Genomic DNA, 24229 nt, shown 5'->3' with positions numbered 1-24229 from the left:
ATGTAATGCCAATAAGAAGAAGAAGATCGAAAAGACAGACGTAGCCCAACGTTAAATTACAGCGTCGTGCAGCGACTAAAGTCGTCGATCATGGTTAAAAAAATATCTTGATCCGCCCGTTGTTACGGTATTCATGGGACCAAAAATGTCGATATGTAATAAATACAGGATCTTCATCGACTGTCGCTCTGTTTTTCGCGGGAAAGCCTTCCGTGTAATCTTCCCTTCAACTCAACATACGCAGGTCCGGAAAATGTCACATTCCATGATAAATACGTTCTACGTCAATTCTTCACAAACAACCTACAGGATTGCGTTCAGGTCCCCAGTGCTCTAGCTAGCGATGCCAAGAATGAATGCAATCTTTCGTATGCTTCTCAACCTTCATGTTTCGTGGTTAATCTTCAGTTGATACAGGCCACCTATCTTTCTTTGCAACTGCTGCCACAACGTCTCCACATCTTATCAAGCAGCCGCGGGTTTTCTCAAATGTAACTTCGGCTCCCTTGTTGACGAGGTTCCCTATGAAAATCAAAGAAGATTCCAAATCCGGGACATTACTCGCGGATGATGATCTCTTGCTGATCTGCGTTCTCATTGTAACAGAGCAAGTGATCGGAACCGACTCCCTTGACATCTGTAACGTTGCCGTCAGCTAGAATGATGGTCACACCCGTGCTTTGAATGTTCGGTCGCAGCACATATGCGAGGTGGCACCGGAGTCGACTCTCCAAATCTTTAACTGCTTCCGGTTCTTGGGACGCATGAAAGCAAATGGTGAGGTCTTCTCTACTTCCCCCCTTTTGCTTGTGCTTCTGCGACCCTCGTCCACCGGATGTGGCAGAATTTTCGCTCTTCATTATTGGGCAATCGTGCTTCGGTGCTGATGCGTCGTTCTTCCCCAGCGGACAGTCAAGCTTTATGTGACCCGGTTTCCGACATTGATGGCAAATTATCTTTTTCTCAAAACCGAAGCGAATGGATGGACTCGCTTTGACGAGATTTCTCCATTCTCTTTTGTGCTTTATCCAGTAACTTGCTTTTTACCAATTCAATGATCAAGTCCTTGTCTACACGGGTCTCCAACGCCGTTGTGAGGTGATCAAAGGACTCTGACATTCTCTTCAGAACCATGGCCACTTTCAGGTTCGCTTATAGTTCTTGACCCGCAATCGCCAAACTTGAGAATAGCTTTTCCATCCGAAACAAGTGGGTCTCCATGTCACCGCTTTTGTCCTACTCTGTCTTGCAAAACCTAATCGTTGATGATAGGTATGAAGGGGCATGCGTTATGTACTATGTTAATCCATTACCTTGCTCTGACAGCAAGGTAATGGATTAACATGGTCCATAACATAGTCCCCCCAAAGTTATTACTATTCTAAATCTGATAGAAAAAAGTAGCTTTAAATACTTTTTCCTATAAGATTTATTCGTTTGTCTGCAATTGTATTCATCAGAACATTAAACTGAAAATAATTATACTGTACACATTGAACCGAATCTCTTTGTCTTTCAAACCAATTGTATTTAATGCTGTAGAATAGAATTCCATCAAAATCAATAAATTTTCACTTCTAATCTGGGCTTTCCGTCTTCTCCCATCTCTTTCCAGATATAAAGATGACCGCGGTCACAAGCAGTAGTCAGTTTTTCCAGAAAGGCAACTCGGCCCAGTTCGAGTTCCTGCTGGACCTATACCCACAGGCCTTGAAAGTAAAAGCAGAAAACCGCGGAGCCGGCAAGAAGCCCGAAAAACTGATCCGCCTGGACGACTGGTACCAGAACACACTGCCAAAGCTCATCCAGAAGCGCGGCAAGGATGCCCACCTGCTGCACGAGGAGCTGGTCCAACTGATGGAGTGGAAGCAAACCCGGGGGAAGTCCTACCCCCAGTTGACGCATCTGATCAAGATCAACACGCCGCGAGCCGTCATGATGGAAACGAAGAAGGCCTTCCGCAAGCTGCCCAATCTGGAGCAGGCGCTGAACGCACTGTCCAATCTTAAGGGCGTCGGCACTACGATGGCCTCCGCCCTGCTGGCAGCAGCTTGCCCGGAGACGGCCCCCTTCATGGCGGACGAGTGCCTAATGGCGATCCCGGATTTCGAGAGCATCGACTACACTGTGAAGGAGTACCTCAAGTTTGTGACGCACATCCAGACCACCGCGGATCGGCTGAACAAAGAATTCCACGGTCCGGAGACGGAAAACAATGGCGCCGAAGAGAATGGTGCCCCAAAGGAACCGCCTAAACCGAAGAAATGGACTGCCCATAAGGTTGAGATGGCACTTTGGGCGCATTACGTTGCTTCGGATTTGCAGCCGGAACTCCTCAAAGGTATGCCCGAAAGTAACGGTGTCTCAAGCACAGGTTCAGCCGTGACGGTTTCGGTTGCCAACGGTAGCGGTGCGGTGCCAGATCTGGACAACGAAGACGACAGCTCTCAGAATGGTGTTCCCCCGTCGGACGAGAGCAACATGGACAGTGAGAGTGCCTCCAAGGATGCTACCGCCTTGACCAACGGTGCAGCCTCGATGAACACAGACAGCATGGACGGTTCGGAGAATGGAAATCCGGCTCCGGCTGAGGCAGCCACTTCCTCCGATGTTCCTGCCGACAGCCTAGACGATTGTACCAAATCCGGGGACAGCTTGGACGAGGCTCCGGCCGTGGAAGCAACGGCAGCTGCCGTGGCCACCCTGTGCACTGCCGACGGCGAGGACTCCCAGAGCAGCAACAGCCAGAAGCGTCCGCTGTACTGCGACGAGAACTCCGAAGAGCAGCCGGAACTCAGCGCCCCCAAGTTGATAAAGTTGTAATGTTCGCGCGACAGGGGGAGCGAGCCGAGCGAGAGGCGAGTGGTTGGCGCGCGTGTGAGAGAGAAAGAAAACGAGCGAGCGTACGCGAGCGAACGATTGACCTGAGCGTGAGTTTTTTTCTTTGGACACGAAGGAAGTAGTAGTAGAGCCCGAGCCCGAAATCTTCATTGAATCTTCTGGACCTGGTGCCCGGCGGTGTGGGGTGGATGAATGATGCTGGTAAGGTTGTTTTTCTATCCAACATCTACCAACGACCAACGGATTCAACGGATGATCGACCGACACCAACAGCTACTTGCTCCAAACCCAACTACTTCTTTAATTTCTCATCTTCAATTTTCTTTGTGTTTTATTCATAATTATTTTATTTACAAACCAGCATTAATCGGATTAGCTAGCAATAGTTTGTAGGATCAGCGATAAGCCTTCTTCCTCTTCTTCTCGTTCTGCAAAGATGAATAGTTTTCTTTCCACTTTTCGAATCCAGACTAAATAAATAGGTTTTTAGGCGAAACTTAGAACAAGGACGTATATAACGTGACACAATTTTTTCACAATTGAACAATAAAACTCTGTAAGGTCTCATTTTAAAGCGTGCTTTTTACTTTTCTGGGGTGGACTACTGCAGTAATCACTGGATATTGCAATCTGTTCGTGTATGTGAGCGTTTTTCTTTGCATATTTAAAATGGATTTTTTTTAAACTCAAAAACCCTTCATTCGATCTTTAAAGAGCGAAAGTTCCACAGAAAGCACTGAATGCCGGAAGTTTTTTTTTCTCAAATTATACTTTTTCACCTTTTGTACCCTTTTTTAACGTTTGGAGGACGTATTCAGTGGATCTTTTTAAAGTTTAAACAGCTAGATTGTTTAAGCACAATGAACTTCATTCAAAGAGTTTAGTAAGAAACGAAAATCTAAATTTCCCTCCCTAATTTGTTTAGATTTTATTATTTTAACAAACATCCGAGCAAATCCAAAGTCCGTAGAATTATTTTGATTATTTAAATTTTTACCAATTTGCCAAATTGATGAATTTATGCCCTTTTTTCAAAAATAGGGTTTTTTTTTCGATATATTTTGGAGGACTTCATGCATCAAACTTGCCAAAGCATTAAGCATTGCATTTTTAATTTCATAAACGTTAATAACTTTACTTGTCATGAGGACAAACAAGTATTGGCGAACTTCCGAAGACTACTCATTCGGCAGCACACATACACATTACACAACCTAAGTATGAGTAGGAATCGACGTTATTTGGACCTTTCACTCAGCAAACCAAAATCTACCAAACAAATGTCGAGTTCAACCGCAAGATAGTGACTTATTAGATATTTAAGAAATCATCAATGTTAATGGACCATGCACTCTTTACACTGACCAAAATGAGTCGCATTTCTCTGAAACATTTGTCTACTGTTTCCGCGTCCAAATTTACATAAGAGACTCATAAAATTTTCAGAAAAACCAACAAACAATCAAATCTAACGCTCTGGAAATGTTTCTTTTGCTTAAATTTCACTTCTCTAAGTCGCAACAAAAGCAACACTGAAACAAATACAAGTCACACAAAAGTAATTGACTCGAATATTCTTGAAATTCTTCTGTTCTCACAGTGTGAGAGCGCCGCCTGTACATGTAAAAGGAAAGAAAGAGAAAAGGAGCGAAAGTTGATATGAAGCCAGGATTAAACATGCCCAAAACTACACATAGGAATGGATATATATTTTTGATAGACTCTATTTATACTTAACAAACATGACGCAAAGCCAACGGAAACGGACTTGTTTTTTTGCGGTACACAACTGAGGGCATCGCCCACTGAATTTCGTATACAAACAAACAAACTGATTATTTAGGATCGTTACTACATAAAATGAAGAAAAAAAAACATACACGCACATTCAAAGCATGAAATAGTAAAGTTATCACACAAAATAATCGCGTTTACTGATCAGAGGATTGAGTTGAAAGCGTGCGGTTGCCGACAAATGATGATCATCTTGATCCGGTTTAGGCGAAAAGTATGATAAATTAAATTTACAATGAATGGAATACAATTGATTCATAAAATCATACATATTTAATCTGATGATTGGAATGAAGAAAGCGTAAGTTATACAAACAAAAAAAGATAGAAAGATAGGAAACAAAAACGATAGGACTCCTGTAGGTTAGGTATCTCATTGCTGCTGAATCCATACCCCGTAAGAACACGTAAATATAAACAAGAACACAAGGAAGGAAAACTAAAACGACACCCCCCTCTACACACATCCCTAGTTTTTACGGACAACTTAGCGGTATATTAAATATTGAATAAAATACAACCATAAAAAGGTATACTTTCTGGTGTTTGTGTTCTACATTCTTTCCGAAATCAACCCTGAATACTGAACGAAATAGTTTTGGCATTTTTTTCGGAATCTTAGTCATCGTTGCTGAAAATTAGAAAATACTTTATTACTAATTAACTAACAAATATATTTTATTAAACTGCCCCATTTTTATCGAGCTACCGAAATGAATATTGATTTTGCTGGAAGTGTATTTCTTTATGAAAAGAAAATAATTGATTACATAAATTCGAATTTGCCCTGGTTAGCAATGGGGTCTGTATAACCTTGTGCGTTTAGAAAGCAGATGTAGGTTTGATAGCGTATGAAGCGCTATGGAACTAATCAAATGATTAAATCTAGTCTGAAACTGAACGCCAATGTGAAGAAGCCAGATGGTTCACAAGAACCACCGAAGAAGAGGAGCGATGCCACACCGATCGATCAATGACCTAATTCTTTACCAAATGATTATCCTCGCAGATGCGAATAATACTTTGTATACGAGAAAGGTAAAAAATATCCCGTATGCATTTTTTTAAATATCATTCTCCGACTTCTTCTTCTCCAAGCAACCTTTATTCGCCGATTAATATTTCCAATTTTTAAATCTAATAATCACGCTACCTCACCCATTATCAAAATCAAATGTTTCATTTAAAACCAATTTCAAAAACAATCCAAATATTTTTTTTAATTCAAAATCCACATACAAATACGCAAATGCATTTCTACTAAACAAATTAATCCAGCCCTTTTTCTGAGCCTTGTGTACTCCGCCTATTTTTTTTTGTGAATGTATCAAGCATTGCAATCCAAAACCAATAGAATTCGATCCGGCAGACCATATCCAATACACACACTCCGAAAAAAATACCGAATTCGGTAATTCATTTACCGAATTCTCAACAGCTGAAGTTTCGGTAATGACTTCGGTAAACCAATCGATTACCGAATGATCTGTAAAATGCAACGACAAGCAAGAATGTCAAATTTATCAATTGTTCGGTAACGTAATACCGAAATACTGTAAGTTAGCATTTTGTTTTTGTTTTGTTGGCAAAATAAATCCAAAAAATTAAAATTAAAAAAATTGATTTCATTATTTATGCATGAATGTATGCTTTTACTTCAAATTATGTTTTCTTTCATTATCGACAGTTCAACATTAGGTATATAATTTTGTTTGAAATGTTGCAAACCAGGAAGTAGACCCTCGCTATTTGCGATCGGAGGAGCATACGAATCTCCGATTCAGACCCAGGGTTGCCAAAAATACAGATTAATCTGTATTTATACAAATTTTTTACTTGTTTTCGAACACAGAATCTGTAATACAGATATACCGATTTTTTCAATCATTATCTGTGAGTACAGATATTTTAAATTTGTATTTACCAGAACCGTATTATGGCCTCTTGCGGTGTCATTCAGAATGGCTACCCTGCGGCTCACCAACACAATCTTACAATTACCCACCTCCTCACTGCGAATAGCACCGATCACATTAGTTTTATTATTAAAAACCAAACCTGACCACCTTTTCACAAGAAAAAGTATCAGAACTAATTTTGAACCTAAACCTACTTATTGTCAAAATAATCGAATCATTTAGTGCACATTTGGCGTCGATTCAATGAAAATAAAACTAAGTGAAAAAATTTCCTCTTCCCACCGCGCATGCCAACGACGTCGTCGGTTGCTCGTCGTCGGCAGCGTCGTATGCAAGCAGTCATTGATCATTACCTATCGCAGCAGGCAGTGATGTCAACATGAAATTCTGTGAAATCATAGTGAAAACATGTAAAATATCGAAAAAATAATAAATCTCTCTCCAACCTGTTATCTATTAATGTCATAATTATATCTTCATTTTTCTACTTTGGAAAGTCTTGAAAAATTAAAAAAAAAAACGCAGTAAATTTCAATTATGCTATTGGTGTGTTTGAACAGCTGGCAACAATGTCACGATATGTGAACATAAACAGCTTAAATCAAATCTAATCTGTTGATTTTCGGACACATTTCGTTAGTTTATGTCATAGTTAAACCGTATTGAGTAATCCTGCGTACAACTCAGACTGAAATCGTTCACATTAATGCAATGTTTACGATAGTCGAATGTTAACAAAACAAGTGGTTATTTTTGTCTGCCTTGTAGATTGGTAGGTGTTGGTAGTCAAGTTTCTCACGACTACTAATCTTAAGTTGATGATTTTTATGGTACAACCACAAAGAGATTGGTGTGCCACCGCAAGTCACCTTATATCCAATATAATTTTTAAATGTTTCATAAACGCGATTACATATTTTTTTTATTTCTTGCACAGTCTGACAGTTCCTTAATTTTAATGTGGTGAACTCAAAAAAGTGCGGCCTCGTTTCGTACACATTATGACATATAGCAATAGCAAAGACAAACAGACATAATACTTTTCATCGTTCACTGATTTACTGGTCAATTTAAATAATCATTAGTTGGCCAATCGATCACTCGTGGTGCCCGCATCAGATTTGCTCGAGTTTGACATTTGCTCGCTACCGCCACTGATTGAAAACAACAGATGTCGTTAGTGTTCGTACGACGATAAATTTTATAAGTAAATGTTAAAAGTGTTATGTCTGTTGTCTGTGGCAATAGGTTTTCGCCATAAAAGTAAAGTGATGCATCATCTGCGAATGAGAAACAAAACGGTATGTCGGATGACTTATATTATGTTTTTGCGACTCGAGCTGATAATGGTTTCGTAATTAACAAAATACACACCGGTTGTTATTTTATTTTACACGCAAGATTTGAAATGTTGCAAGTAAAAATCACTTTGCTATTAGAAATATTCTCAAAGTACATAAAGCTAAACGGGAGGGAGGATCAGACGTAGCGTCAAGTTTACGTCATATAATTTGTTAATAGCTTTTAAGGGTAATCTTAACATCTTTTTATGAGTCTTGTGACTTTCAGTAATATTTGTGTGATGGTTATGATTTTTTCCCAGAAAAATCACATAGTTAAATTTTCCAGGTGAATGTTATGTTGAGAAAAGCGCCATAATACAACATTCTATGATTTTTTCAATTGATTGATAGACGTTAAAGAATGGCGGTAGTAACAGTTCGATACAGATATCGATACAGATTTTATGAATGCAAAATACAGATGAAAAGATTTTTTGGTAAAAAAATACAGATTTTCATTTAGCAACCCTGTTCAGACCTAAGCAGAGTCCGGGCAGTCTTCACGAAAACATGAACCGCGTTTAAACAAGTGCAGTTTTCCCGTGTGCAAGTTCACACTCAAACATGCATACTAGATCCAAACCGAGTTTATCATAAACCGAAGCAAAATCGTACCCGGTTTGAACACGAGTGTGCGCCCAAGTTCAAACACACGGGTTTGAACATGGAAGTTTAAACATCAGTTTACACACAGCATGCTGTTCATCTGTTCATATTGATCAAGTGGTTTCTCTTCTTCAGTAGCGGTGATGGCCTAGTGGTAACTCGTTTGGCGTTCACTCTTTTGTTTGAATCATAGTCTATGGATTTTATTTAGGTATGGCACAAGAATAGTTTTATAAATGCCACTTTTCAGCCCTTGTCAGCTGGTTTGCGCTTGGTCCGATATCTCAATATCACAACAATTTGTTTATTCAACATTTTGCATACAATCTTCAGATATTATTCTTAATGTTCATAACAACTGAATATTAGGTGCATTTTCCTGGTAAGTCAACCGGCAGACCGGCAGCCTCCAATGTAATGATTATTTAAAGTGTCCTTGCGTTTATGTTCTAAACGAAGTAAAATACATAAGTCTCTGTTCGTCTGTCTAAAATGTAGCCCCTAATTATTTTATATCCGTAACATATGCAAGCATGCATTTTGTTTTGTTAGATACGATGGGATTTGCATATCGTGAATAAAATATAGATGTTGATTCCAAGAAGTTCTAAAACACATTTTTGGTGGGGGAGGGAGGTCTATAACCAAACATTCAAATTGATAGAAATTTAAATAGATAGTAGGGGGTCTGTTCATAATGTATTCTATATTGCTATGTATAAGTAATACGCCGATGACATTATACAATACAAAGAAAATTCACAAACGATGGAGCTCCAGGTCAGAAATGAGCCCACAAATCCTTAAACATAAAAGTCTTGATAAGAAAATTATTTTGAGCTTTTTAGTGGAATGTCTTCACTTGCCATAAGACGAGTTAATACAAACCCATTGTCGAGTCAAGTACGAGACACTGAAGACGGCCTTACTGCTGAGGTCGAAATACCTATCTGTCAAGATACAATTAAGTGGTGGAATTCAATGGGATTGTATTAACTCGTCTTATGACAAATAAAAGTCTTATAAACTACATGGCTCTCATAAAAGTTAAAATCTCCAATTATGACAATCTAAAAAATTGCGAAACTGGAATTAAAGCCCCGTTGATCATAAGGTTCTTCAAAAAGGTCGAAAACCCTCTCTCCCTGGAATAAAGAAATCTCTATGTGTTGTGGCAACGGAACAGCAGCGCTGGGAACACGGTCCACATCGCTTACCTTCCCACCGCTTTCTCGCTGGGCTCATCGATGACAGCTTCAAGCTGTCCTACGATAGACGTCAGAAGCATAAACCGGATACCGCTTTGATATATATGTTGTCACCATTGTTAGTTTGTTTCACGTTAAGACTGTTACCAGACATGTGTCGTTTATTCTGTTAGATTATACAGTAGTTTTATTCCGCTTACGTTCGCGTTTTATTTGATAAGATATGACCAACCATATCACGGCTACCTCGCACTAACGCGTCGTAACACTATGCAACCCAGAACTTCGCTTCAGATTCTCAGTATATTTATCAAGTACCACTGCAAAGTAGAATAAATTATCCTTATATAAACATGTCAGAAAAATCTTATCCCAAAATTTTAGAAATATGATCGCATCAGTTTTTTGGTGGTTGCAGAAAAAGAATTGTTTTCAGTACCTCAAAAATGGAGCAAAAAGTTCCGCTCAGAGCAGATTCGAACCTAAGACGTCCTGAATGAAAGGCCTGAATCAAGACCTCACCTCTATAAATGCTTTGTTATGTAAGTGTGAAAAATTTGCACAACATGTTTCAATTTTTCAATCATACCTTCATTGAAGTTTGGTTAAATTCTCTTATTCGAGATATGAATAACAAGGCTGGGAAACGTGAAGAATCAACAATAGTTTCCCTAGCAACCAGTTCATTTACCCAAGCGTAGCATTCTCGTGTGCAAGCGTACATGTTTGAACCCAAGTTTGAACATTCGATGTTTGAACATTGTACATTGCGCCTGGGTGTATCGGAGTTCAGGCTCGTGTTCAGATTGCTATGTGCAAGTTCGAACATAGCAAGCAATGTTTGATTGGGTGCACAAACTTACGTGAACATCTCACACATGTTGCACCTTGAAGACTGTCCGGAAGATATCAACCATAATATTGACCGGAAAACCACATTTTTTCGTACTAGATGCCAATCAGTAGGGTTTAACCAGTGTATGAGCAGACATCACCTGCAGCAACGGATATCATCTCGGCTTTAGGAGCTACTGCTAGACCATGAAGAAAACGAAAATCATAAGCGATCATGAGAAAAAATGTTGTTTTATGTTGCTATAAATGATTACTTACTCTGAATATTATCACCGTTCACATCAAAGCACGAATTTGATATAAGTATAGCAGTTAGAATGATACATTTGGAACACAAGTTTTCCGGCCTATAACCATGCGGAAATGAACCATGACGTTTAACGATACCGAAAATTCAGTTATTTCGTGGGTGTCAGTTTAGATTTACCTTATTTTCGGTAAAAATGATAACAGATAACGTCATTTACCGAAGTTCAGCAAAATGCTATGTCAACATAGGTGAAATTACCGAAATATTTGTAATTTGTTAAATTATAGAAAAGTTTCGGTGATTATAATTACCGAACTCTTGAGTTCTTTTTAAGTGTGGCAATTTGATGGCCTTCCAACGGGATAGCCAAAGCAATATCGGTTGCTCTTCAAACATACTCTGTATTGGCCCCTTGCTTAAGTCAATCAGTCCGGCACTCTCACACAACAGTGCTGTCCAATGAGCAGCTCGAAGTAGCTCGAAGTTGTTCCTGTCCTACTCGTTGTTTTTGTCAAAAATGAGCATGAGCAGGACAGGGAGAAACGTCGAGCTACTTCAAGCTTTTATTGACAGCCCTAACACCTTCGAAATTCAAATTTGAATCGTTGCGTTCTGCTGTGCCACCGCATCAACGTTTCTTTGACGCGAACAATCTGCTCCTCGTCTACACAACCTTCACCATCAAATCTACAACAATCAGGTACTCTTCCAGAGCACCTTCGATAATGTGACCAGCAAGCGTCCTGCGAAACGCGGGACGCCTATCTGGATTGCGTCACTGGCTTGAAAATGGATCCTCCAAATATGCATTTCGCATAGATTTTGGCCCAAAAAAATTGGAAAAATATTTGTAAGGCTGTATGAATTGTAATAAATTTGTAAAACGAAGTTGAAAAATGTAGCGTCCCACGAAACGCGGGACGTCTGGTCACATTAACCTTCGACAACACAAGCAAAAAACCGATGAGAAAAAAAACCATGTTAAGGCGAAACCGATAAGAACAACAAATCATTCAATCTGGTACATTCGACATTACAAGTGAAAACCGATGTGAAAACGAATAATTTGCTTCGGAGCTACTACCGCTACTACAGAGTTCTTTCGATATTTAATCCCAGCCAAAACTGATAGGCAAATCATTCAATCCGTCGCTCTACCACAGCAGCTTGGACATCACATCACATCACCTATCAAAGCCGATGAGAAAACAAAAATCATTTATGCTTAGGGTGACCATACGAAATTTTTCCAAAGGATAGTTCCTCCAAATCGTGCCAGAAAGGAGTACATTTGGTTGAAAAAGGAGGACACGAGAATGGAAATACCGAACACAAAACTTCCTGTATTTTATATTAAATTGACGAATTTTTCAGGATGTTGAGTCAAACACGACATACAAATTTTTGGAAATAAAAAAAAAAGAAAGAACAAACTCACCACCCTTATAGTGAGATTCTATTAAACAAGCTTCAACCTATTTAAATAATGGTAGACACATATTTGATATATTAATAAACTGGTATTTCGGCCAGCATTGCACAGAAATTTAGCAAGAAAAACTGACACATGATTATTTTTGAATGACTGAACCATCGCATGCAATTCGAAACGCTGAGCGATAGATAACTGATAGTATACTTGTATTACTTGAGACACCTAGTAGATCTGCAAAGATTATTCCTGGCGTGGCATGTGAATGAATCTAGAAGGCTTACATCGTAAGGCCCCTACGAAATACAACGGAGCGGCGACGGAAACGGCAGGGTTGACAGTTAGCCCATATATTTTCTGTCAAATTTTCCGTTTACGTCGCCGTTCCATTGAATTGCGTTTGGGGCTTTAACTGTATGACCACGAAGCTTTTAACAGTTGTTTGTAGAAATTAAAAAATGTTTTCAGGGTGGTTACAACTATGGAGACTTTCATGGCGACTTTTAAGCTTGGTGGGGTGTTATTTACAGATGATTATGAAATGAATATTTCAAGAAAGATTACAAGGGGAGATCCATAAAGTACGTCACGCAAAAATTGGCGATTTTCAACCCCCCTCCCCCCTTTGTCTCACTTTTTGTAATAAACCTCTAATTTTCTTGTATGAATCGTCACGCTGCTCGGAACCCCCCTCCCCCCTAAGAGCGTGAGGTACTGTCTGGATGGCCCCCAATTAATTTTTCATTCAACATTCTGTAACTATATTTAATGAGCTTCCAAATATAGTTCACCTTGCAAAAAGAATAGGCATTTAACTTTGATTAAATTTTGAAATTCATTCTTGCACCACTTTTCGATTTTTCTCGACTATTTTGGAGGAAACGTACCGTGTGTTGCGATCATAATATGAATTAATTCTCGTTGCAAACCTTGAGACGCATTTGAATTATTTCATTCCTAGAGCGATTGTTTATTTGAATTCCGAATTAGGCGCCCGCTGCATAATTTCTCCAACGTTAGGATAGTAAAAAAGAAACGGGATTTAAGTTGAAAATAAAGTAATAATCACGGCTGTTCAACCGCATTGATAGTAATCGGAAAGCTAATTATGTTATCTCTATTTGACGTTAAATCTAGACCAACATTTGAAAAGGGCGTAACAGCCAAAATTTATTCCTTTTGATTCCTCCTCTACATATACATATACATATAGAATTACGGCTTTAGGTTTTGTTCTATTATTGGCAAGGGGTTTTTATGTCTGACTATGCTCAAATTTGGCCTAAACATTCTTTTGCATATCAAAGAACATTGTGGCCAAATTTCATAAAATTTGGTCGACAAAACCCCCTGCCAATAATAGAACAAAACCTGCCAAAGCTGTCTTTCTACATCATAAAACGAGTTTGTACAATCCCATTGAAATTCCACCACTTAATTGTATCTTGACAGATACGTATTTCAACCTCAACAGTAAGGCCGTCTTCAGTGTCTCGTACTTAAGTCGAGTCAAGTACGAGACACTGAAGACGGCCTTACTGTTGAGGTCGAAATACGTATCTGTCAAGATACAATTAAGTGGTGGAATTTCAATGGGATTGTACAAACTCGTCTTATGACAAGTGAAGACATTCCACTAAAAAGCTCAAAATAATTTTCTTAACAAAATGAAAAGGGTGTCTACTACCTGGAAAAGCCTATTATCAGGGAGATTTCAACATTCCAAAATTCAAACATATCCCAAAAATACGCCTGCTGCTAAGACATGAGAAGCAATGTCTAGAGCAGACCACAAGAAATCAGTAGCAAAAACTACATTTCTAATAATTGTTTGTATAGTCTGTTCAAAATGTGTAGTGTAGTGAAGTCTCATGTTGCACAAGTTACGTTTACAATCTGTAGTAAACTCGAACTGGCTTTTTTATTCGACCCATTTGCCGAGATATATTTCACTCGACTTTCTTTATGGAGGCTATCCCGCATGAATCTCTGGGTCCGCCTCGGCTGTCCAGGTGGGTTTCCGTCTAATGCTAGTTCACTTATTTCGTTTCCGCCCCAACGTGAGCTGTGGCCGACCCAGCCACATTTTCAACTGCTATCGGCCTCCACTGATGGAACTGCAGCGCTTTTTTGGCAATCTTCAAAGTTTCCGAACGAATTTCTGGATAATTTACGAATTCTTTACTTTAAACATTAATCCATACACTTTTCTCGATAGCTAGCACGGTGACCAATACACCATGAGTGAAACTCTCTTAAAAGATGAAAATAATCCATAACTTTGAATAAATGTATCAATCAAATCATATAATTGAAAATGTAGTTGAAGATTTATAAATCATTGTTCCGATCTATGGACAAAAAAAAACGTTTTGCCATCTTCAAAGGAATTTTTTGAATTTTCTAGGAATGTTCGAATGAATTTCCGAAAAATTACTGGAGGAATTTCCAAAGAAACCACTGGAACAATCTTAAGGAATTCCACATCTTCTTCTTCTTCTTATTGGCATTACATCCCCACACTCACTGGGACAGAGCCGCCCCGTAGCTTAGTGTTCATTAAGCACTTCCACAGTTATTAATTGCGAGGTTTCTAAGCCAAGTTACCATTTTTGCATTCGTATATCATGAGGCTAGCACGATGATACTTTTATGCCCAGGGAAGTCGAGACAATTTCCAACCCGAAAATTGTCTAGACCGGCACCGGGAATCAACCCAGCCATCCTCAGCATGGTCTTGCTTTGTAGCCGCGCATCTTACCGCACGGCTAAGTAGGGACCACGATTCCACATATAATTTGCGAAGAAATTCTTTAAGATATTTACTAAAATGTCCATAGCAATTCGTAATGGAATCTCCACAGGAATTTTTGTAGGAATATCCGGAAGTATTCCTAAAGGCGTTTTCTAAAGTTTTCGTCTCAGGATGAAGAAAATTTCCAAATCAACTCCAAAAAAAAAATCCAAGAAATTTCTGAAGCATTTTCCGAAAGTATTTCTAATAGAAGCATAAGTTTTAGCTTAACTTACCTTTTGTTGTCCATCATGTTGTATAGTGAAAGTTTGGTTTCACCACCATCATCGGTTTGACATTTACAGCATCGGTACCTTGGCTGCACGGTCCAAACCAACAAGATGTTGGTCACGTGAACGGGAGCGACATGAGAAATCTTATACTTTTGCATCAACTGTATTTCCGAACGAGTTTCTGAAGAAATTTTCAAAGGAATTCCTTTAAACATTTCTGAGGAAATTGCTGAATGAATTTCTTAAAGACTTTGTAAAGTAGTCCCCGAATGATTTTCTGTAGAAATTTCCAAACCTTTTTCTGGAAAGTTTCTTCAAATAAAATTACCAAATTAAAATCCAAAGGGTTTTTTAAAGAAATTGTCCATAGAATTATTAAATTAATTTCCGCAGAAATTCCTAAACGAATTCTCGAAGTACATTACGAAGATATTTCCAAGGGATTTTCTTGAGAAATTTTTGAAGGAGTCCCTTAAGGAATTTCTGAATGAAATCATGGAGGGAGTTCTGAAGGCATTCCTGAAATTTCGAAGCAATTCCTAGGATATCCTATTTGAAGGAATTTCTTAATTCATATCTGGAGGATTTTTCAAAGGAATCCCTAAAGCGATTTTTGAAGGATTGACTCTCCAATAGTCGAGATCTGTGCTGGCCACGTCCTTGCGAATGCTGAGGAAGACGAAGGATGGTTAGTTGGTTACCTACTTAGGAAAGATGCAGAGAACTCTACGACCTCTCATAGGTGCCACGAGAGGTTTTGGAATTGTGAGTGTTGAAAACAAAACAAGGGTACCGCTCTTTCAGCAGGGCAAATTGCAATAAAACATTTGATGATTAGCTTACCGCATGCTACAAAGCTGACTAAACTTTATTAAAATAAATACAGTCGATACAAATAACACAAATAACTTACAGCTACGGTGTTTTCCACATTAGAATTAAATCCAACGCGCCCGTTCTGTCTTATGTTTTTACTTAGAGTAGAGTGGGGCAAGAGTGCGCGTGGGGTAAGAGTGCGTTTTCGATTTTTTGAAGTAATAAAAAAAGATAAACTAGCAGCACTGCATCAGTTTGACAGGTATTCTGGCCAACTATTATCATGTGTAATTGTAGACGATTTGAATAGACAACAAGGGAGAAATGGAGTTAGATAACTTTTTGGTCATTTTGCTAAAAATAATTGGATTTCCGCAACTAGTATTTCATTACCATATATACGTTCAATCAGGTGAACATTATACCATTTCGATAACCTACTGTATAGAGTACTTTATGGGGCAGAACACCAATCCGGTTGGTTTTTCAAGAAGTCAAAACCATTAAACCATTACCAAAAGTACGCAGGAACCGGTGGGGCAAGAGTGCGCATATGAATCTTCAAGTTATGATTTCAAACCCGTATCTCCGGCCGAAATAAGACTTCTTCCAAAGCGTAAAAATCTACAACTAAGAAAAAAGGGACAGAAATTGAAATTATCACAAGTTTCTAGGATAAGTTGAAGTAATTTGGTGTTAGAAAGGAAAGGCGAACAAAACACTGAAGTGAAATAATGAAATTGTATTAGAACTTGTTGTACACCTAAACATAGTACGAAAACACAATTCCTAAACACAATCTAAATGATAATTTCATTTAATCAAAAGAAACATTCATAAATTACGCAACGTTTAGCTGGGAGGGTTTGCGAGATGTGTGACGATCCATATAATTTTTAGAGGATTCATACAAATAGTGTAAGATAGGGGGAGGTGTGATGAAATAGCCAAATTTTACGTTACGTGATTGGTGGACTTTCTTTAAGGAAAATGCCTTTGTATACGCCACGTGAAACCTGATATATATTTTTACCTCTGTACTTTTTTGTATATATATAAAAAAACAATGGTTTTTCGTATGAAAGTATTTTTAGTACCCCCTCCCCCTTTACAAGTTACGTAATCTTTAAAAATTCCCTAATATATGCTCATTAAACATCAATTTAATGTTATTAACTCATATTTGTGTTAATATATACTTAAAGCACATGATTGGATAAATGCATACCGGTGGGGTAAGAGTGCGTTTTCCACTTGTCTTACCAACGAAATTCAATAATTTCAATATATTTTCCGCTGGGTAACATATAGAAAGAGTATATGAATCATCGACAATGATTTGATATGCAGAAGCTTGCTTCATAAGGGCCACACGATCGATTGAAAACTAAGTGCGTACTCTTGCCCCACTCTACTCTATAGATCAATTCTACTTGAGAAAATGAAACAAATTGTTTATTCGACAAAAAATTTCGTAAACTCTTTTTCATCAAAATTGCGATACCTTTCATTGCGAACAATGTTTTTGGCTCAGCACATGCTTGACAGATTTTGACAGTTCTCAATGCTCGATTGGCTCAAGATGGCCACTTTCGCATATCTCTGACGGAAGGGAAACCCTCTATATTAATTTCTGTGGCTTATGTGGACTTAGTCTAGTCATATTGGAGTTGCTGCAATAAAATCATTCTAAGCCGTGCCACTTGGGTTAAGCAATGTCAAATCGCGGATGCACTTCCAATTTTCTTCTCCAATAAATATGAATAAATCATTGCCAACTTTTTGTGTACACCGTCCGGGGACTCTCGGGCGAGCAGCGCGTCGATTCCCAGTATCATCGGTTAGAAGGTGCATAATTTATGCAGCTATCTCTACTCAGAATATCCAGTCGCAAGAGGGGAAAAGCTATCTGCTTGGTAGGTATCTACTGCTGCACTTCTGCTTCTGCTCAATGTCGAGAAATATGTAATGGTTCAGAAAGTAGCGAGCTGAATATCCTCGCGTCGTCATTGTTATCGTAAATATAATATGACTTTTATTAGATTGAAGTTTATATAAAATCACATAATAGTTATAATAATCTAACTTAAAATAAAGACCATGTGTCGCTTGTTTTTTTGTTCTTATGTTTAAACATATTGAGCGCATAGCGTGCGAAGTATTTATCGTCAATGACGACAGCGACTATCTTCTTCTATAGTTTATTTTCACTCCTGTACATAGTTACCAATAAATGATATGATGCAACCGTGAAAGCGAAGCTGGTGCTCAAGTTAGCTGCGTCCTTGGAAAAAGCTATGAAGGATGTATTTAAATTTAGTATTCAGTTTTCCGTTGAAGGTTTTCTTTGTCTGCCATTGTAGTGCACATTTTTTTCCATTTTCGTAAACTATCGATTGGATCTGTCCAAAAACTATCTTTTTAGGAGACCCAGAGAGTATTAGGTTTATACACTAATTGACTGAGTCTGTATGTATGTGCGTGCACAAAAAAAAACTGCCTAATTTTTTCGTTAAATTACTTCTACAATTTTTGAGGGATGTTCAAATATTTACTTTCTGTCCATTCCCGTTTAAATTAAGTCACATAGGTATGAAATCTCCATTCTCCAGTTAGCTTTGCGAGCAAGAACACTAGCAGCACAATCCAGACCAGCAACTCAGCCACTCAAATGTGACTAAATTCGGTTGAATAAGGGTTAAAGTAAGTAACTTTTGTGCAACATGTGTGCTGCTCGGGAAGTAGAAGAGTAGGTGGGACGAAGGACTATCAACTAGAAAAATTACTTCAGATCTAGGATCAAGATTCTTATAAAATTGGTTACTCGCCAGGAGTAATTGTTAATTATTCATATGAGTTCTAAATAAACTGTTAATGAGTAATAATGTCTACATTGAAATTAAGTATAAACTTTAAATAATAACTAATTCGGGATAATGGCGTTCGGGGTAGTAGCCTTTGAGGTAAACGCATTATGGGTAGTATCGTAGAGAATCCGTTTCAAAAGGTCCAGGGACCAGTGTTGGGAAAAACTCAAAATCTCAAAACTCAAGAACGATTCAAATCACGCGTGAGTTGAAACGCACCCAACTCAGCACATAAAAAATCATGGATGAGTTGAATCATCGTAGGTTTTCTTTTGTTCTCCTTCGTAAAATAACAGTAAATTAACGTTTAACACATAGAACAATGGATAATCTTGCGTGTGTAAACAATAAATTTCCCCAAATTGATTATAAACGCTTTAAAGAGCGAAATGATTTTTTGGGAAATGAGTGAAATGATCCGTTTTAGCATGAAAAACTCAGGCGTGATTCATTATTTTAAAATCGCAAACGAGTTAGTTCGCGCGGGGCTGTTCTTACGAGTTATGAATTATATTTTAAACAGACACTATTCTGTAGAATATTCTTAACCATCTAAGACTCATATTTTTGTTTTAGCACAAAATGTTGATTTTGCTTTCTAAAACCGATCTGAACAAATGTTAGGCAACGAATTAAAAATCGCGATTTCATCAATCGCACATTTTTTTAAATTTTGTTTTTCTAGTTAAGAAATAATTTCTTACGAGCAGACAAGCAGATTATTGATCGACATAAAATACTTTTTGAAATCTGAACAATTAAATATCACAAAAAAAATTATCGAAGTACCCCGTCTGAAGATGATCTTGGGCGTTAGAGGGTTACTAGTTGACTTGATTAAGGTCTGAGGGAAGATTTCTCGTGGTAGAGCGCTGTTTTCAACTAATATCGACCTACTATTTTCTAAATTTGCATTAAGCTCTAAGTATTGAACTATTGTACAAATTAGATTTTTGCTTCATGATTTAAGGCATAAGAAACCAAATTTTATTCCTCAAGAAATTCTTCTGGATATTCCACCGGTAATTCCTCCGAATATTCCTTCAGAAATTCGTCCGAATATACCATCAATACTGTTACACCAGGGAATCTGTACAGGATGTTACACCAGGGATTCTTCCGGATAATCCTCCAGAAATTCGTCCAGGAGTTCTTCCGACCATTCCACCAGAAATTCTTCCAAATATTACTTCGAATATAAAATTCGGGAAATGGTCCGGATATTCCTCCAGGAGTTCTTCCGAATACTCCACCAGGAATTCCTTCAAACTTCGGATATTCTTTCAGGAAACATTACTTCGGATATTCCTCCAAGAATTCCTCTGGATATCCTTCAGGAATTCTTCCAGATACACCCAGGTGTTTTTTACGCGGTTGGATTTCATTAATTTCTCAGTCAACCTAAACTTTCACAGCTATTTAAACCCCCTGAATTTTCTTTGATTTTTTTTTCGTGGGGTTAACTCATTGCTTCATTGACGCTGAAGGACTTAAACGACCAAAACTAAACCGTGTAAAAAACCTAGGTATATTCCTCTAGGAGTTTCTCCGGATATTCCAACCATTACTTCGGATATTCTTTTGAGAAATTGTCCGAATATTCCTTTAGGAATTCCTTAGGATATTACTCCAGGAGTTCTTCCGAATATTCCACTAGGAATTCCTTCAAACATTACTTCGGATATTCCTTCAGGACTTCGTACGGGTATTCGTCTAGAAACTCCTTCGAATATTCCTCCAGGAATGTTTTCGAATATTCCTCCAGGGATTTCTCCGGATAGTCCTCTAGGAATTCGTCCAGATATTGCTATACGAATTTCTCCGGATATTCCTCCAGATATTTCTCCAGAAATGTCATCGGATATTCCTCGAGCAATTCATTTGGATATTCTTCCAAGAATTAATTTAGATGTTTTTCCAGGAGTTCTTTCAGATATTTCTCCAGGAATTCTTTCGAATATTCCTTCAAGAATTCGTCCGTATAATCCACCAGGAATTCGTCCAGATATTCCTTCAGGAATTTCTTCTAATATTTTCCCAGGACTTTGGATATTACTCCTGTAATTTCTCCAAATATTCTCCCAGATTTTTTCCGCTCTTCCACCAGGAATTTCCATAATTTTAGGAATTACATAAATTCCTGACATTCTTCAACGAATTTTTCCAGATCTTCCTTTAGAAATTCCACTGGACTTTCTTCCAAGAATTCGTCAGGATATTTCTCAAGGAATTTCTCCGAATATTCTTCCAAATATATTTCTTCTGGAATTTTTCCAAGAACTACTTCGGATATTCCTTCAGGAGTTCCTCATGATATTCTTTCGAACATTTTTTTGGTTATTTCTCCAGAAATTCCTCAGGATATTCCTCCAGGAATTCCACCGGATAATCCTCCATGAATTGTTTCGGAAGAATTCCTAGAAGAATATCCGAAAGAATTTCCAAATGAATGTCCGGAGGAGTCCCTGAAGGAATATTCGGAGGAATATCCAAAGGAATTCCTGGGAGAATATCAAGAGGAGCTCTTGGAGAAGTATCCGAAGAAATTCCTGGAGGAATTTCCGGCGGAGATTCTGGAGGAATAATCGAAGGAATCCTTGAAGGAATATCTGGAAGAATGTCCGGAGGAATATCCGAAGGAATTCATGCAGAAACATCTGGACATATTGTAGGAGGAATATCAGGAAATAATTATTAGGTGTTTGTCTTATTTGTTTTATTTCTCTTGTTTGTCTTATTTTTCTTTTATATTTCACATCCTTGCTTCACCAGCACCACGATCTTCACTCGAACCCCGCTTATTTGTAAATTTTTAGGGCTAAAATCGTATGATTTTCTCTCTCAAAGTGAGCTACCATATGCTTTTTTAACGGAAAACCGTTCTCTCAGACCTTAAATGAAACAATAATACAGGCAAATTTGGGCAATTTCATACCCCTCCCTGCTTTACAGCGTAACGTAACGGTTTCTACTCTTAAAAATGAACTTATTATATTTGTATCGTTTTCTCAGTACATGAAAATAAAATTACCATCATTAGGAAGTTCCAAAAATGATATATTTCGAATGATCATTTTGATGAAAATGAGTGAAAAACTGATTTCAGGAATTAAAATTTTAGTAAATAAATAATTGAGATTTTCTGCTTTCAGCCACATGAAAATGTTGATAATTTCCAAACCCCCGGATCGAAACGTTGGCAATAATTTGAAATTATCAACATTCTCATGTGACTGAATTCTAATTATTAGCAACTATTATTTTATTTATTCAGACTAAGGCCGGAGTGGCCTGTGCGGTATATAAGAGTCTTCTCCATTCGGCTCGGTCCATGGCTACACGTCACCAACCACGCAGTCTACGGAGGGTCCGCAAGTAATCTTCCACCTGATCGATCCACCTTGCCGTTGCGCCCCTCGCCTTCTTGTGCCCATCTGATCGTTGTCGAGAACCATTTTCACCGGGTTACTGTCCGACCTTGTGGCTACGTGCCCGGCCCACCGCAGTCGTCCGATTTTGGCGGTGTGAAGGATGGATGGTTCTCCCAACAGCTGATACAACTCGTGGTTCATTCGCCTCCTCCACGTACCGTCCGCCATCTGCACCCCACCATAGATGGTACGCAGCACTTTCCTTTCGAAAATTCCAAGTGCGCGTTGGTCCTCCACGAGCATCGTCCAGGTCTCGTGTCCGTAGAAAACTACCGGTCTAATAAACGTTTTGTAGATGGACAGTTTTTATGGCGGCGAACTCTATTCGATCGGAGCGTTTTGCGGAGTCCAAAGTACGTACGATTTCCTGCCATGACGCGTCTCCGAATTTCTCTGCTGGTATCGTTATCGGAGGTCACCAGTGAGCTCAAGTACACGCATTCTTCAACCACCTCGATTTCATCACTAACAATACAAACTCGTGGTGGGTGGATTACGTTGTTCTCTTTTGAGCATCTTCCTATCATGAACTTCATCTTCAACGTGTTGATGACTAGTCCAATCCGTTTTGCTTCGCTTTGCAGTCTGTATCAATGTCGTCGGCGAAACCAAATAACTGAACGGACTTCGTGAAAATCGTACCACTAGTGTCAATCCCTGCCCTTCGTATTACTCCCTCCAGAGCGATGTTGAATAGCAGTCTCGAAAGACCATCACCTTGCCGTAACCCTCTGCGCGTTTCGAAGGGACTCGAGAATGCCCCTGAAACTCGAACTACGCACGTCACCTGATCTAACGTCGGCTTTGATCAACTGTATCAATTTATCCGGAAATCCGTTTTCGTGCATTAGCTGCCATAGCTGGTCCCGATCGATTGTATCATATGCGGCTTTGAAGTCGATAAATAGATGATGTGTGGGCACGTTGTATTCGCGGCATTTCTGCAATACCTGACGTATGGCGAACACCTGGTCTGTGGTAGAGCGTTCACCCATAAATCCCGCCTGGTACTGCCCCACGAACTCTCTTGCAATTGGTGTTAGTCGGCGGCATAATATTTGGGAGAGTACCTTGTAGGCGGCGTTCAGCAATGTGATTGCGCGGTAGTTGCTACAATCCAGCTTATCGTTTTTTTGTAGATGGGACACACGACACCTTCCATCCCCTCCTGCGGCAGAACCTCATCTTCCCAAACCTTGGTAAGGGGCCGTCCACAAAGTACGTCACGCCTCAAGGTTCAGAGCAGCGTGACGATCCATATAAAAATTTTAGAGGTGTATTACAAAAGTGTGATGAAGGGGAGGGGGTTGAAAATCGCCGATTTTTGCGTGACGTACTTTATGGATCTTCCTAATCACCCAGTGCAGCGCTCTAGCCAGTGCCTCACCACCGTGTTTAAACAGCTCTCCTGGTAGATGGTCAGCTCCAGGGGCTTTGTTGTTTTTCAGCCGGCCCATCTCCTCCTGGATTTCCTGGAGATTCAGAGCCGGAAGTCATATGTCTTCTTGCGCGCGGTAAGCAAGAGAATGGTATCTGGCAGCGTCGCATGAATCACGAATTGTACCAGGTGTATAATGGGCTGGATATTATTAAGCGTATACAACACGGCGGACTACGGTGGGCTGGTCACGTTGTTCGTATGCCGGAAGAACGTCAAGCGAAGATAATATTTAGTAGGGAACCCGGCCGTGGGCTTCGTGGAAGGCCGCGTACACGATGGCTTTTTGCAGTTGTTGCGGACCTGAGGGCGCTCAATGTTCAGGGCGACTGGAAGCGATTGGCCCAGGATCGAGTCCAGTGGAGAAGGATACTCCATTCGGCGTAGGATCATCGAAGAGCT

At 39.1% G+C, this 24229-nt stretch overlaps 2 protein-coding genes across 4 annotated transcripts in view; both read left to right on the top strand.

Annotated features, from left to right (window-relative positions):
* The window catches only part of LOC134202692 (uncharacterized), a 228165-nt gene extending 222997 nt beyond the window's left edge, over positions 1-5168 (top strand). Inside the window, exon 2 of the mRNA XM_062677711.1 lies at positions 1616-5168. Within this exon, the coding sequence (XP_062533695.1) occupies positions 1624-2823 (1200 nt within the window). The 5' untranslated portion in view covers positions 1616-1623 and the 3' untranslated portion in view covers positions 2824-5168. The remainder of the gene's footprint in view (positions 1-1615) is intronic.
* LOC134202619 (uncharacterized) overlaps positions 1-24229 on the top strand; it is a 708184-nt gene that overhangs the window by 294489 nt on the left and 389466 nt on the right. The gene's annotated exons all lie outside the window — the stretch shown is intronic.

Source organism: Armigeres subalbatus, chromosome 1 (assembly GCF_024139115.2).
Source record: "Armigeres subalbatus isolate Guangzhou_Male chromosome 1, GZ_Asu_2, whole genome shotgun sequence".
Lineage (NCBI taxonomy): Eukaryota > Metazoa > Arthropoda > Insecta > Diptera > Culicidae > Armigeres > Armigeres subalbatus.
Note: the sequence above shows the minus strand (reverse complement) of the source record. Positions and strands in the feature narration are given on the sequence as shown.